General features: G+C 41.9%; 1 protein-coding gene across 2 annotated transcripts in view; it reads right to left on the reverse strand.

Annotated features, from left to right (window-relative positions):
* The window catches only part of ZC2HC1A (zinc finger C2HC-type containing 1A), a 117,239-nt gene that overhangs the window by 86,115 nt on the left and 14,895 nt on the right, over window positions 1–16,229 (reverse strand). For both annotated transcript variants that reach the window (XM_089661013.1, XM_089661014.1), the window contains exon 2: window positions 4,838–4,905. In XM_089661013.1, the coding sequence (XP_089517139.1) occupies window positions 4,838–4,905 (68 nt within the window). The remainder of the gene's footprint in view (window positions 1–4,837; window positions 4,906–16,229) is intronic.

A 16,229-nucleotide genomic window follows, 5' to 3' on the forward strand; every position in this document is an offset into this window, starting at 1 on the left:
CAAGAGATACAAAGAATAATGTCTAAAAATAATACCATTAAAAAAACATGCTGTGTGTAATCAGGGGGAATAGTAAAGTGCACGCAAGCAGCTCTCATGCAGTTATTCCAAGATGATGCATTCATGTATATTTTAATAAGGCTTTAAGATTCCAATAATAGAAGCATTTTTTATTTTGGAGTTGGCAAATCACGCATATGAACGCATTTGCTATGCGACCGCCCTCACACTGGCTCAGACTTCAGCCCCATCTTTGAATTCCTTAGCGATTCTTCCTTCATAGTGATTCATACAGACTCCTTTAGGCCCCTTTCTGTTAGTGGATCTGATTAAACAGGTAAATTACACATGGCAAGAAAGAGATGTGTAGGCTGCTGTCTCTGCTCTTCTATTGAAAATGCTGCTCCTCTTACTGCAATACTTTATTTTCTGAGTCACTGACCTGGCACGAATATTCAGATAAGGAAATCTAATTTTTTTTTCAGCTCTTGTACTTTTATACCCCTAATGAACCAGGATATTTTTTTACATTTGCACTTTGGGTCTATTTATTCTGTAACACATACATTTTTGGGCACAAACCAGGCGCACAAAATAGAGACATTAAAAAAAAAAAAATCAATTAAAATAAAATTAAAGAAAAACAAAAAAAAGAGCTAAGCGGAGTAGGAGAGGATTGAGTTAAAGAATAGTTCCAGGCTTAGTTAGTATGTCCTCCATCCCTCTCTGCCAATCTCTCCACTGTCTTCCCATTGCCCAACAGATAAAATTCAAAAAATTAACAATAACATATACAGCCATTTATAACTCTGCCCCAAATTACATCACCAATCTTGTCTCCTAATGTCACCCAAACCATACTCTCCGCTCCTCCCACGACCTCCTGCTCTCTAGCTCCCTTGTCTCCTCCTCCCATGCTCATCTCCAAGACTTCCCCAGAGCCTCCCCCATCCTCTGGAACTCTCTACCCCAATTTATCTATCTCCTACTCTGCCCACTGTTAGGCGCTCTCTGAAAACCTCTCTCTTCAGGGAAGCCTATCCTGCCTTCAGCTAATAATGGAATCTCCAATTCCTTCTACCAGTCCATCCCCCACAGTTATTACCTTTTTGTACCACCTGCTCCTCCCCCTTAGATTGTAAGCTCCAAGGAGCAGGGCCCTCCTAACCCTCTTGTATTGAACTGTATTGTTGCTTTATTGTCTCACGTTATATTGTAAAGTGTTGAGCAAACTGTTGGCACTGTATAAATCCTGTATAATAATAATAATATTAATAATAATATATATACTTACAATAATCTAGCTTGGACCAATGTAACTATGTATAGTATATACCATACCTGGCCGATGCCCCTAGAAGCTGGAAATAACTGAAGTAGATACCGCTATTCCAACCATCTCCACTTGCTTTTGGGTCTGTTGAGTGACTGCTCTGCTGCATTGTAAACATAAAAAGTCGGCCACATGGCATTGGCGCATTCAGAGAATGCCTTCCATTTTCTGAATTAATGTAAAGCATTCTCTGATTGGACGAGGTGGATAGGTAGGGTTTGGATGTGGTGGAGAATGAGACGTCAATTTGCGAACGCTTTGCATTAATTTAGAAGATGCAAAGCATTCTCTGAATGGTACCAATGCTGAGCGGCCAACCTGTGTCCACAATGCAGGAGAGCAGCTGCTCACTGAGGTACCCAAAGAAAGTGGAGACCACCAAAACAGTTGTGGCTACTTCAGTGATTTCCAGCTTCTGGGGTCATCAGCCAGATATGGTATTGTCCACAGTAGAATACTATAATATATACAATGTAACAATTGCTACACTGTAGTATTCAATGACACCTGAAGACTATCTGCAAGTGTAATTTTTCTACAGAAACAGCTGCAGTAAAAAAAATGGCAGTTTCTAGCTGTCATTATGACAACTGGTAATTGCCAGTAATAGTAGCAGGGAACAGTCATAGGGAAAAAGGAGATAAATGGCTAAATATAGGTGATATGTCCTAGAGATTTTAAGTTGTTTTTTTTTTCCAGAGGCATCACCTATGTTTAAAACCCTCAAGTGGTTAAATTTAATTTGTTGCATGTTTGTTTCAGGACTCTGATCATCAATCTTATTAAGGCCACAGACAGCCACTAACTGGCCACCTATGGCAGCTTCTAAATATTTTGCACAGCAGTATTTCTTTAAAGAAAAAAAAAAAAAAAACACTGCGGCATAAACCGGTACACTGAGCACAGCCACCTGACCTCATCCATGTCTGGGCCTATTCCTTCTAACACATTATGTAATTGGAGACCACAGCAAAAAACTTTCCAATGCATCAGTAGAGGTGGAGCTGCATTTTTTTCTGGTAATACCGAATGAGAAGTGCCTCAGAAGGATCTAGAATTAAACCCAGTAATCATTTAGTTTAGAGTAGGGGCCTCTGGAACACAGTAAACAGTATTTTGTAAAGGAAAAGTGGCCGAATGAAATATCAAATCCCCCCCCCCCCCCTTTCCGCCAGGACATTGTTTTCCTACAGTGGCACCCGGTGCTGTCAGAATACACTGATTAGTGGCTGCAGCTGCCAATCAAGCAAAAATTTCCAAGTCCCTTCAATGGAAGTAAATCAAAGGATTGGCTTCTGTCCAGCGGGGAAGGCTATCAACTGAACAAAATTCAGCTAGTCCCTGCTGACTCATTTTGCTCAGTATATGGCCAACGTAACAGCTGTAGTTATTAAACGCCAAGGTTTGTTACGTACCCATGTTAGCAGTAAAAGATGCATAGTGGTGTTCCATTTTTGAACTTTTCCTGAAACCAATGTGAGTTATCTCCTGTGTACATGCCACCTCTGGGTTTCTAAAGCGCAAAGAAAGGTCTCCCGCAAATGCAGTTTGCAGTCTAAAGCAGTCACAATCCACAATTTTATTACTGTCAGTTTATCTTTGACTGGCAATAGACAAGACAAAGAATAGTTCTAACAAAGCGTACAATAAAGATAGTTCTAAAGACATAGCTTTAGCCTGGTTTTACCAGATGACTTGAAGTGATACTAAGGGTTCAGCTTAAAAATAAATAAATACAATCAAAACATGACATACTTATCTGTTCTGTGTATTGGTTTTGCACAGAGCAGCCCCAATCCTCTTCTTCTCCGGTCCCCCACCGGTGCTCCTGGCCCCTCCCTCCTGTTGAGTGCTCCCAAAGCAAGCTGCTTGTTCTGGGGACAGTCATGCATGCCTGCTCCCAAGCCACCTCTGTGGGTCCATAAGACAGGCCCCGCCCCCTCCTCATTGATTCTGATTGACAGCAGGAGCCAATGGTTCCCGCTTCTGTATCTTGGGTAATGAAGAGGGAAAGACCCAGGAGAGCCACTGCTCATATGAAAATCGCTGGATCAGGATCGGGCTCCGGTAAGTATTAGTGGGGGGGGGGGGGGGGCTGAGGGAGGACTTGCAACAATGAAAGTTTTTCACCTTCATGCACTGAATTCAAATGGATTGAAATTTGGTCAGTTCAGCAAGGACCGGCCGAATTTCAATCCATGTATGTGCAAGCTGGTTATACAGAAGTCAATCTACCGGTCGACTTCTGTACAACCGCCCTCTTGGAAAATTTCCACTTGATCAGCTTTCAGAATACCAAGGCTCAGCAAGGAATATTCCCCCATCCATCGTGAATGTGTGAATAGGGGAATCATTTTTATCTTCATTCCAAAAAAATGAATGATCTATGGGCTGCCTTAACCAGACACCAACAAAATCTACAGCTTTGTACAATAACACTTTAGTAGGGATAATGCTAGGAACATGGGGCTAACTAAGTGTCACCATGGGACTTGTCACCCCCGACAACCAACTCCTCTGTTCCTTCCTGAATAGTCTTCCGTAGTTCACAACTTTAATTGAATGGACACAATAAAAGCTACAGAATCTTTCTGCTGGCTTTCTCTATTTATCTGTTCAGGTCCTGCAGCATCTCTCCCCTCCCCACCTCACATCCTTGTCACTGGTAAGAAAGCACAGAAGACAGATGTTGCCGGAGGACAATCGCTGCTACGATCCTGGGCAGTTTCAAAAAATAAATGCTTAGAAGTGAAATTTGAAAGTGAATGAAGCAAATAATGGGGATCAAGGGTTTTCCATTGTAGGTGCCAACATCTATGGTCTGGTACACAGTCTGACTCTTCATCAAGCTGTTATCCCCCCTGTCTCCCTTTGTCGCAGGTCTAACTTTATTGGGGTAATGTTGCCCCACAGGTACAGGCAGACATTGTTTATGGTGGTACTTGGTGGTTGGTACGGTTACTTGGTGCTCCAGTCCTAAAAGCCTGAGTGGAATAATTTCACCCCACTAGTGTGGGTGGACAGTGATTATGGTGGTACCTGGTGGTTTGTATGGTACTTGGAAAGACTGAGCAGGTGGTTTGGTTAAAGTTTTAACAGTGGTATTTGTTTGTGTGTTTAATATTAAAGGTATGGCACAGCAAAGGTTAAAAAGGTTATCATATTAGTTTAAAACCCAAATGTTTAAACTTCAGTTTCGGGTTTTTCTTTTTTATCATGACTGAATAGAGGGTTATCGTAAGGTGGAATCAGAATGGTTGTTTGTGGGGTTGTACAGTCCCATAACAATTACAATTATCTATACATCCTCTTTCTGAAAAAAAAAAAGGGGGCCCAAAGCTATGAGTTGAAACTCCAAACACATAAAAATTACCACTTGGCACTTCATACGGAGAAGAGTGTTTGTACACTTATTTTTGGGGTGACATGGCATGCTGGGACATATATATCCAGCAGCAGCTGAAGATACACAGATTTCTTACCTTGACATTATCTCATACTCACCAAAGCAGCAAGAAGAAATGTTCTACCACATATTTTACAGGGCCTGAGATCCTCAGGGGATGTGCCTTCTGTTAAAACATCAAATTTAAAGAATCAAAAACAAATTTAAAAAAATCATCACTGACGCTTCTGTTAACAAATTGCTATTCACCCAACATGAAACTTTATAAAATATATCTTTTTGCAGTCTTTCATGAACACAGTTTTGGATAGGGAAAAAGGGAAGGTTTGTTACAGTATGGTACATTCCAGTCAAAACAGAAAATAAACCTTAGACATATCACCTTCCCATTCAGTTCTTCATCCAAGCACATAATGTAGTACACAAGTCAACCCCATTCCCTTTTCTCAGCAATCTGGTGATCCTGGAATGCATCTGCTTAAGATGCTAGAACACCCTGCTTGCTGCCTGTCACATAAACTACTCTGAACCAGGGGCGGACTGACCATTTGGAAACTCGAGCACTGCCGAGGGCCTGGAGTCAGTAGGGGGCCCCATGAGATGCCCCTGGTACCTTTTTCCTAGGATTTTTTGAGTTTTGGCAAGGACACAGGGGCCCCATGATCCCTTCTGCCCGGGGGCCCCATGAGTTGTCAGTCTGCCCCTGCTCTGAACCATACACATGCTTGTTATTAGACGTTTCTCACAACCAGATTAAGGCATGACTAAGAAAACAAAATGTGATTGGTGATTCAAAAAGTAGAAAGAACACAAGTTACACACCATGGGCATCATGATGTACTCTCCCTATGGACCCCTTCTGGAGCAGACTGTGCATGGATTCCACAGAATACAAATGACCTGCTTAGTGGCTGCAATCTCTATGCTCTCAGGCACGGTTCTACATGGCATGACATTAGGGCTCATTCACACCAGTGTCTGCACATTCTGGCAGCAAGAATCAAGTTAATTAACAACAAACATTGTGTGCCAAATAAAAGCCATATATAACCTTTATTATTATTCTTATACAAGACTTCTAATGGGACAACAGTTTGCACACAGCTTTTCCATATACAAAGGAAACAGTACAGTTTTAATACAATATAAAAGAGTTAAAAGTGGTAGTAAACTTCAGGAAAAAAAATAAAAAAATTCCTCCTGCAAGGTAATATCATGTGTTTTAAATGGTGCCCTCCAGCAGTGCACTGTGACCGCTGACAGGACTTCCATCTTCACTTGGTCTTCTTTCTGGGTTAGCGGGCTCTGGCGACTTGGATAGCCGAGCCATGTCAGTCTAGATGTAGGCCAACAACAGGGAGTTGCAATAGTTTCAAGAACTAACAAACGAGTAACATATTAGCTTGGAGGTTCTTCAAAAAAATATATAGATAGGCAAATTTGTCACAGAGGTCATGTTAAAGTGCATCTATGGTCAGAATTCAAAATAATAATTATATTCCTTCCAATTGTATTTTCAATACGGCTGATGGGCGGTCCATGCAGGCAAAAACGACATATTGGTACGTCTCTGCCCGCTTCCAGGTTTAGAGCATGCTCATGCGCACCACCCTACCCCTCCCCCCCCCCCAACTGACACCAACTTTGATTGTATGAATCGGGAGCATGTCATCAAGACAGTGGATCCTGCTGATTATTATTATTATACAGGATTTATATAGCACCAACCGTTTGCACAGCGCTTTACAATGCTGATCAGCTGTGTCCAATCACAGCCCAGAGCTCTGTGTTCCATTCAATACAGGGCTCCATACAGAGGGATCAATCTCACAGGGATGAGAAACACATTACACATTGGTAGGCACACATTTAACCCCTTGATCGCCCTAGATGTTACCCTCTTCCCAGCCAGTGTCATTAGTACAGTGACAGTGTATAGTATTATTATCACTAACCACTTTATTAGTGTTACTGTGGCAGTCACCCCCCCCCCCTCCAGCATCAGTGTCAAATTGCCCGTCTGTGGTCCAATTCTGAGGCTCACGTGCCCATTGTAGGCTTTCAGCTGTGGACATTAGCCTGCGTGGAAACCCTGACTGGTCTGCCCCAACGCAGCCCCATACACAACAAACTGCAATGCACTGTGTGTTCTGACACCTTTCTATTGGAACCAGGATAAACTTTTTCAGCAATTTGAGCTCCAGTAGCTCTTCTATTAGATTGAGCTACACAGGCCAGCCTTCACTCGCCACGTACTTCATGGAGGCTTGGCTGCACAGGACCACTGGTTTGCCAGTTTTCCTTCCTTGGACCACTTTCGGCAGGTCCTGACCACTGCAGACCAGGAACATCCCACAAGAACTGCAGTTTTGGAGTTGCTCTGACCCAGTTATCTAGCCATTCTAAGGGCTCATGTACACTGCAGCTGATAAACTCACGTTTAGGAGCTGTTCAGCGTTTTTTTTCAGCAGCCCCTGAACTCTCCCTAATGTCTTCCTATGTGTCCATATACACATTTTCACTTACAAGCATTTGAGTTTACAGTCGTTTTCTGAACGCAGAAAACTTGCGTTCAGCAGTCGATTTTATCAGCGTTTCAAACACAAAACGCTTGTAAATGCAGCTAAACGTGGCAAATCATGTTTATTAGCTGTTCAATTTTTTTTTTTTTAACTCTTCCAGTTCCCGATGCTGCCCAGAGCCTTTTTTCATCATAAAAAATGTATGCAAAGTGTTTTCAGGGTACTCAGATGGACAAAATACTGAACACAGGATGTTCCTACCAAACTCCTCAAACATTGTAATGACCAATTCACACCTCAGACCTCTCCCACCCTTGGAAACAAAAGTTATATCAATGACCATTCACACCTCAAATTCCTCATGAAGACCCCCTGCCAGGTGGCCTTATTGACTGACTCCGCCAGACAACTTTCCCACCCTTGGAAACAAAAGAAATATTAATGAGCAACTCACACCTAAGCTAATTTCAACACATACTGCTGTCTCTGCTTCTACTCTCTGTATTTCTCTGAAACAGTCTGAAAGAGCTAATAATTTACCACTTTTCAGTGCATTCTGGGCATTTGGGAGGTTCTAAATGCAAATGCACATAAACGCATTATGCAAACGAAGCTAAACAGACATTTTTTAACCTACAATTTCCAGCATTCAGTTTCCATCATTTAGAAGTGTCCTGTGTACATGGGGCCTTAAAGTCACTCAAATCCTTACACTTGCCCATTTTTGCTTATCTCTTCAAGGAAGCCTATCCTGCCTTCAGCTAACAACCAAATTTTCTATTTCTCCTATCAGTTCATCCCCCACAGTTATTACCTTTTGTGCCACCAGCCGCTCCCTCTTCGATTGTAAGCTCCAAGGATCAGGCCCTTCTAATCCTCTTGTATTGAACTGTATCGTTGCTATATTGTTGTCCCCCTTTATATTGTAAAGCACTGAGCAAACTGTTGGCACTATATAAATTCTGTATAATAATTTATTTCTGCTTTCCAAACATCAACTTCAGGGTCAACATGTTCACTCCCTGCCTAATATATCCCCACTCACTTTCAGATGCCATTGTAATGAGATAATCAATTCTCTGCAATTTTTTGGTCAGTGGTCATAATATTATGGCTGATCATGTATAAATCTAGTAACCGCCTGTTTTAAATCCCTAACAATCACAATGCACCCTGTGGCAATGGACTCAATGCCGTTAAACCAGTTTACATGCTGGCATGAAGGAGAGAATTCATACTTCAGTAATGATTTCAGCACACGAGTTGTGTTAGCTTGCGATAAGTTATGGAGGGTGGCGAGGCTTCATATGAGTGAGGTCATTGTTCAGCGTGGAAACGCAACTGAAAAAAGAAAACATAGCGAGCAAACAAGACATTTCAGGAGCAAGTGAGCAAACGCTTGTCTGCGGACTGATAAAAGAAGAAAGAGAATGTGGAACGTACTGACAGTGGAGTGACGGGGGGGTTGGTGGAGGCCAGTTGCTATGTAAAGAAGAAGAAAGGTCACATTGTCCCTATGCGGTCTCCAGTAACTATATATTCACGACACACTCCGATAAGCTGTGTGTAATGTCCAGATATAGGAGGGAGATGGCCACCGATAGCGGCAACTTCACCATCAAACAGGACGCAACATCGCACGGAATACAGATTAGAGTTACAATAACAGCTTTGTGAACTGACCTTTATGTCAAAAAGTAAGTCTTAGGGCTCATTCACATAGGTAGACAGGGGGAGCGATAAAATCAGGAGGATTAGCCGCAGCTTTACACCACCACCTCGACTGCCAACCTAAAACGCAGAAATACAGCAGGGATGTACACATGCCGCAACCAAACAAAACAGCATGTTGCATTCAAGCTCCGTTGACTATGACCCATTCAAGTGAATGGGACAATTGCCCTGCAATCATGTGTGATGCATGCAGTAGTGGTGTGGATGGTCAGCATTTTGAGGTCTAAAATAGGTGGGGCATAATTTACAGAATTAAATAATAGACGCACGTCTAACATCCCTTATGGTGGCCATACACACTTTGATAAATTATATCTTTTCCAATCGATCGCTTACAATAGAAATATTCAATGTATAAGCGACAAACCATTCGTTTGATATTCCACACACATGGAAGTGGATTTCGATCAACTTAAAAATGATATTGTAAATGATCAATCGCACCTCTGTTTCCATCCCATGTAAGCTCATAATCTGATCAATCGAAATATGATAGTATTTGTGAACAAAGGGTCTCAATGCTGCTTATCAATGCAATACAGCTGAAAATGTTCCACCCTGCCTGACCTGAATTAACCACTTCAATACTGGGCACATTTACCCCTTTCATGCCCAGGCCAATTTTCAGCTTTCAGCGCTGTCGCACTTTGAATGACAATTGCGCGGTTATGCAACACTGTACCCATATGAAATTTGTATTTTTTTTTATTTAACAGATAGAGCTTTCTTTTCTTTTAATCACCACTGGGTTTTTTAATTTTTTTCTAAACAAATGAAAAAAAGACCAAAAAGTTTGAAAAAAAAATATTAATATTTTTTTCAAAAGTCAGTATAAAATTTTGCAAATAAGTAATTTTTCTTCTTCACTGATGTGCAGGCGACACTGATATGTTGCACTGATAGGGCTCCACCAAATAACCAGGCCACTGATGACCAGTGCCTCGATTACACTGTTCAACGGGTAAAAAGTTTTGGGCATAAAATTAGCTAATCTTACATAATTTTGGGGTGCTGAAAACGAAAATGACCCTAAAAAATGTTGATTGGCTCTAGTTTCCATGATATATTCACCCATCTAATGACGTAAGCCATTCAAAATTATGATGCAACTTCAGCTGCATATTGCGCAATTGATACTGGTGACCAATAGAAAATTGCATGTATACTGAGATGATGCAATATTAGCCTTTAATTGCATCACTTCACTGCATAAAAGCTGCAGTATCTGTAGCTGATTGTAGTTCGACAGCGTCTTTACATTTCGTTTTATGCTTATATAGGCTACTCAGTAATGCCTCGAACTTGTGTGAATAAAGCAGATAATTTCTGCTATATCTGCGGTGAAATAACTTTTATCTCACAAAAAAGAAGGATAACAGGAATGATTAAGAAAGCCTACAACTTGTATTTTGGCTGCAAGATAGGAGACCAGGACAAGAGCTGGGCACCACATATATGCTGCAATTCTTGTGGGACGGCACTGGAGCAATGGTTGAATGGAAAAAAGGCATCTATACCTTTCGCTGTGCCAATGATTTGGAGAGAGCCAACAGATCATGTTAGTAATTGTTACTTTTGTATGGTGCCTCCAATTGTAAAAGGGCTAAATAAGAAGAAAAAGTTATCTGTGCACTATCCAAATATTCCATCGGCAATACGTCCAGTTCCTCATGGAGAGGGGCTACCAATTCCTAAAGCACCAGAATCCTTCGTGGTTAAGTCAAGTGAGGAAGAACCTGAAGCGTGTAGTCACGTGCAGTTGTAAGAGATAGCCCTTTCCTCGAATACAAGAGAAAAGCCAAGAGAAGCAAAACCGACACAAACTGAAGACAAAACTAGTGAGAATCCTAAGTATTAAAATGATTCAACTTAGCTTATGGCTATAATTTTCTTGGTAATCCTATGCAATATATTGTGCCATTTAGGCTTTGTTATGTAGTCAATATCACTTGCTTTATATTTGTGGAAAGACATCTATCTATATAATTATTGTGCATTATGTAGTCATTACGCCTATAGTAGAAAACTTTCCGTTTACAGAAAAACTAGAGCCAATTGACAAATTTCATTGTTATATTTGAACTCAGAATGTGAAATTCATTAAGAAATGGATCCTTTTGTTTCCAAAACTGGCAAAAAATAAAAATTTGTTGAACAGTGTTATCAGTGTAAACCACGTACTGACAGTTTTGCCAGTAATCAGCTTTTCTTTCCTCACACAGACACAGCGTGAGGAAAGGACTGCCTCTGTGACCAAGTGGAGTGGGGCGAAACGCATCAGAGGGCATGGCCAGTACGGTGGCTGAGGCCATTCCTTAACATTGGACTCACTAGGAAAGAACTGCCGATAACCACCAAATCTATGTACATTTACACAGCTGATCACATGGTAAAGGGACGCTGTTTTGCCCTTTTACCTTGATCTGTGATCAGCTGTGTCCAAAGGACACAGCGATCACAGAGCATGCCCGATGGGCGCTCCGGGGGCTGGATTCTGGGAAGAGGTCTACAGATGCTAGAACTAAACAGCGCCATAGCTGTCTTTCATCTAAAGCGCAGTAGGCAAGTGGTTAAGCCTAAATCTAATCAGAAGTTATGCCTATTCCATTGCTTGAGTATTTGAACATTCTGATCATGCGTGTGGCCACCAATATTTGTAGTCTCAGGAATCTATGTGATAATACACTGCTCAAAAAAATTAAAAAGGAACACTTTTTAATCAAGGAGTATAGCATCAAGTCACAATTAAGCTCCTGGGATATTGATCTGGTCAGTTAAGTAGTAGATGGGGTTGTTAATCAGTTTCAGCTGCTTTGGTGTTTATGAAATTAACACGTGCACTAGATGGGCAACAATGAGATGACCCCCAAAACAAGAATGGTTTTACAGATGGAGGGCACTGACATTTTTCAATAGTTTTGCATTTGGCTTGGGTCAGTGTCACTACTGGTAGCATGAGGCGATACCTGGACCCTACAGAGGTTGCACAGGTAGTCTAACTCCAGACTTGCTGTGTGTCCTAGCACAGGCTCAAGAGCTTCGAGGAGATTCCAGGAGACAAGCAGTTACTCTAGGAGAGCTGGACAGGGCCGTAGAAGGCCCTTAACCCATCAGCAGGACTGATATCTGCTCCCTTGTGCAAGGAGGAACAGGATGAGCATTGCCAGAGCCCTACAAAATGACCTGCAGCAGGCCACTGGTGTGAATGTCTCTGACTAAACAATCAGAAACAGACTTCAAGAGGGTGGCCTGAGGACCTAACGTCCTCTAGTGGGCCCTGTGCTCACTGCCCGGCACCACAGAGCTTGATTGGCATTTTCCAATGAACACCAGAATTGGTAGATCCATCACTGGCGCCCTGTGCTTTTCACAGATGAGAACAGGTTCACCCTGAGCACACGTGACAGACGTGAAAGGGTCTGGAGAAGCCGTGGAGAGCATTATGCTGCCTGTAACATCATTCAGCATGACCATTTTGGTGGTGGGTCAGTGATGGTCTGGGGAGGCATATCCATGGAGGGATGCACAGACCTTTACAGGTTAGACAATGGCACCCTGACAACCATTAGGTATCCTTGAAACCATTGTCTGACCCTACGATAGTGCAGTGGATCCTGGGTTCCTCCTGGTGCACGACAATGCCCCGCCTCATGTGGCGAAAGCATGTAGGCAGTTCCTGGAGGATGAAGGAATTGATACCATTGAATGGCCCCCACACTCGCCTGACCTAAATCCAATAGAACACCTCTGGTATATCATGTTTCGGTCCATCCAACGCAGCCAGGTTGCACCTCAGACTGTTCAGGAGCTCAGTGATGCCCTGGTCCAGATCTGGGAGGAAATACCCCAGTACACCATCCATCGTCTCATGAGGAACATGCCCCGACATTGTCAGGCATGCAACAAAGCATGTGGGTGCCATGCAAACTACTGAGTACCAATTTGAGTTGCTGCAATGAAATTTCAGCAAAATGGACTAGCCTGCTGCATCATTTTTTCACTTTGATTTTCGGGGTGTCTTTGAATTTAGTCCTCTGTAGGTTGATAATTTTCATTTCCATCAAACGATGGGGCATCCTTACATCCCTAACACACTACCCAGTCCATATCAGTATAGACATCCAGCATGATATTTTTCTAAATTGAGATCTGATGTGTTCTCATAGTGTTCATTTTTTTGAGCAGTGTCTTATTTAGGGCCCCTTTACGCCAACCTGCACACCAAAAACACACACAATATAGGTGTCTGTAAGGACAGTGAAGGGCGATGTCTTGTTGCAGCTCATCATGCTGTTTATGTTTTTCTTTTTTTTCTTTTAACTTTATTGAAGTATTGCAAAATAACACTTGATTCAAATTATTGCAATGCAGCGTGCCGACGTGGGGTGCAATGACAAGTGGTGCAATAAGTTGTGCTGTGTACACGGCACATAGAAAGAAAATGCTCTTGCGTTCAGCCTGCATTGATTAATGGAGATAGTGTGAACAAGTTCTTAGTCAAAATGGCAAGAGTTAAGAAATGAAATCCTTGTTATCCAGAATTGTAACACACTCCACATCCATAGACGAGGATACATTAAAGCTAATGAGCTGACTGTGTATTCCCCAGTAAAGGTGACCTACAGAACAGATTCTCAGCTGTTTCTTTAGCTGTTGGCCAGTAATCTGTAAAAGCGACAGAGCGATTCCAGTCCTAACAAATGAGACCCATGTGCTCCTTAGCAGACCACCTCGGAGTCTAAACCTCTCATATACAGTACTGCATTTACACACAAAGTGACACTAAACTCTGTAATGTAAACATTCTATTCAAGTTCAGTGCCTTGAAAAAGTATTCATACCCCTAGAAATTTTCCACATTTTGTCATGTTACAACCAAAAACGTAAATGTCTTTTATTGGGATTTTATGTGATAGACCAACACAAAGTGGAACATAATTGTGAATTGGAAGGAAAATAGCAAATGGTTTTCAAAATGTTTTACAAATAAATATCTGAAAAGTGAGGCTTGCATTTGTATTCAGCCCCCCCGAGTCAATACTTTGTAGAACCACCTTTTGCTGCAATTACAGCTGCAAGTCTTTTTGGGGATGTCTCTACCAGCTTTGCACCTCTAGAGTGAAGTTTTTGCCCATTCTTTGCAGAATAGCTCAAGCTCTGTCATTTGGATGGAGAGCATCTGTGAACAGCAATTTTCAAGTCTTGCCACAGATTCTCAATTGGATTTAGGTCTGGACTTTGACTGGGCCATTCTAACACATGAATATGCTTTGATCTAAACCATTCCATTGTAGCTCTGGTTGTATGTTTAGGGTCATTATCCTTCTGGAAGGTGAACCTCCACCCCAGCCTCATCTTTTGCAGACTCTAACAGGTTTTCTTCTATGATTGCCCTGTATTTGGCTCCATCCATCTTCCAATCAACTCTGACCAGCTTCCCAGTCCCTGCTAAAGAAAAGCATCCCCACAACATGATGCTGCCACCACCATGTTTCACGGTGGGGATTGTGTGTTCAGGGTGATGTGCAGTGTTAGTTTTCCGGCACACATAGCGTTTTACTTTTAGGCCAAAACATTTTGGTCTCATCTGACCAGAGCACTTTCTTTCACGTCTGCTGTGTCCCCCACATGGCTTCTCGCAAACTGCAAACAGGACTTATGGCTTTCTTCTTGCCACTGTTTCATAAAGGCCAGATTTGTGGAGTGCATAACTAATAGTTGTCCTGTGGACAGATTCTCCCTCTTGAGCTGTGGATCTCTGCAGCTCCTCCAGAGTTATGATGGGCCTCTTGGCTGCTTCTCTGATTAATACTCTCCTTCCCTGACCTGTCAGTTTAGGTAGACAGCTATGCCTTGGTATATTTACAGTTGTGCCATACTCAAAGCTTGGGATATTTTTTCTATAACCTAACCCTGCTTTAAAAACGTCTCCACAACTTTATCACGGACCTGTCTGGTGTGTTCCTCGGCCTTCATGATGCTGGTTGTTCACTAATGTTCTTTAAAAAAAACCTCTGAACGCTTCACAGAACAGCTGTATGTATATGAAGATTAAATTACACACAGGTGGACTCGATTTACTATTTAGGTGACTTCTGAAGGCAATTGGTTTTTAGTTATGGGTATCAGAGTAAAGGGGGCTGAATTCAAATGCACACTTTTCAGATATTTGTAAAAAAATTTGAAAGCCACTTATTTTCCTTCCACAATTATGTGCCACTTTGTATTGGTCCATCACATAAAATACATTTATATTTTTGGCTGTAACATGACAAAATCTGGAAAATTTCAAGGGGTATAAATACTTTTTCAAGGCACGGTATGTATTCTTAACCCAGAAAAGCACCTTTTATTGCGTTCTTTCTCCAGCTGCATGTTAGGACAGTAGCCACACTTTCTTGTTCACGCACAAGATTTTGAGATTTGTAGTGTACATAACTGCAACTAACGTATGCTGCTTGTTCCAAATAAACAGAAGTGAGGGGGGAAAAGGACAGGTTCGGGAGCTCATGGAGAACATTACAAGGAGGCAGAAAAACACAATAAAAAATTATTTAATGAAAAACAGATTCCAGGGCCATTATGTAATGGATGTGTATGGATTATTGTTGATGATTTAACCCACATCATTAAAAAATGTCAGCACTATATTACATGCAGATTACAATCAGTCACTATCAGATTTGTTTTCTATATTCTGCAAAAAAGCCTGGTTGATCCTACTGTTCACTGTCCTTCCCTCCTTGCCTGTGTCCCCACTGCAGCCTGAGATTTATTTATTATTTATTTCAGATACTTATATAGCGCAGTCAATTTACGCAGCGCTTTCCATACTGTATATATTGTACATTCACATCAGTCCCTAACCCTCCAGGGGCGTACAATCTAAAGTCCGTAATTCACATTCATACATACACATATTAGGGCCAATTTAGACAGGAGCCAATTAACCTACCAGCATGTCTTTGGAGTGTGGGAGGAAACCTGAGTACCCTGAGGAAACCCGCGCAAGCACAGGGAGAACGTGCAAACTCCATGCAGGAGGCGCCATGGTCGGCAAACAAACCCATGACCCATTTACTGCAAGGCAGACGTGCTAACCACTAAGCCACTGTGCCGAGATGGTGCAGCTGTTAATTTACTTCTTTTTCTTATCTGTGCAGCCCATGTGACTATAGAGTGGGTTTATGCACTCCGGATACATGACAAATAAATGCCCCCCCCTCCATACCCA

Source organism: Staurois parvus, unplaced genomic scaffold (assembly GCF_062004578.1).
Source record: "Staurois parvus isolate SC_StPar_1 unplaced genomic scaffold, SC_StPar_1.0 ptg001302l, whole genome shotgun sequence".
Taxonomy (NCBI): Eukaryota; Metazoa; Chordata; class Amphibia; order Anura; family Ranidae; genus Staurois; species Staurois parvus.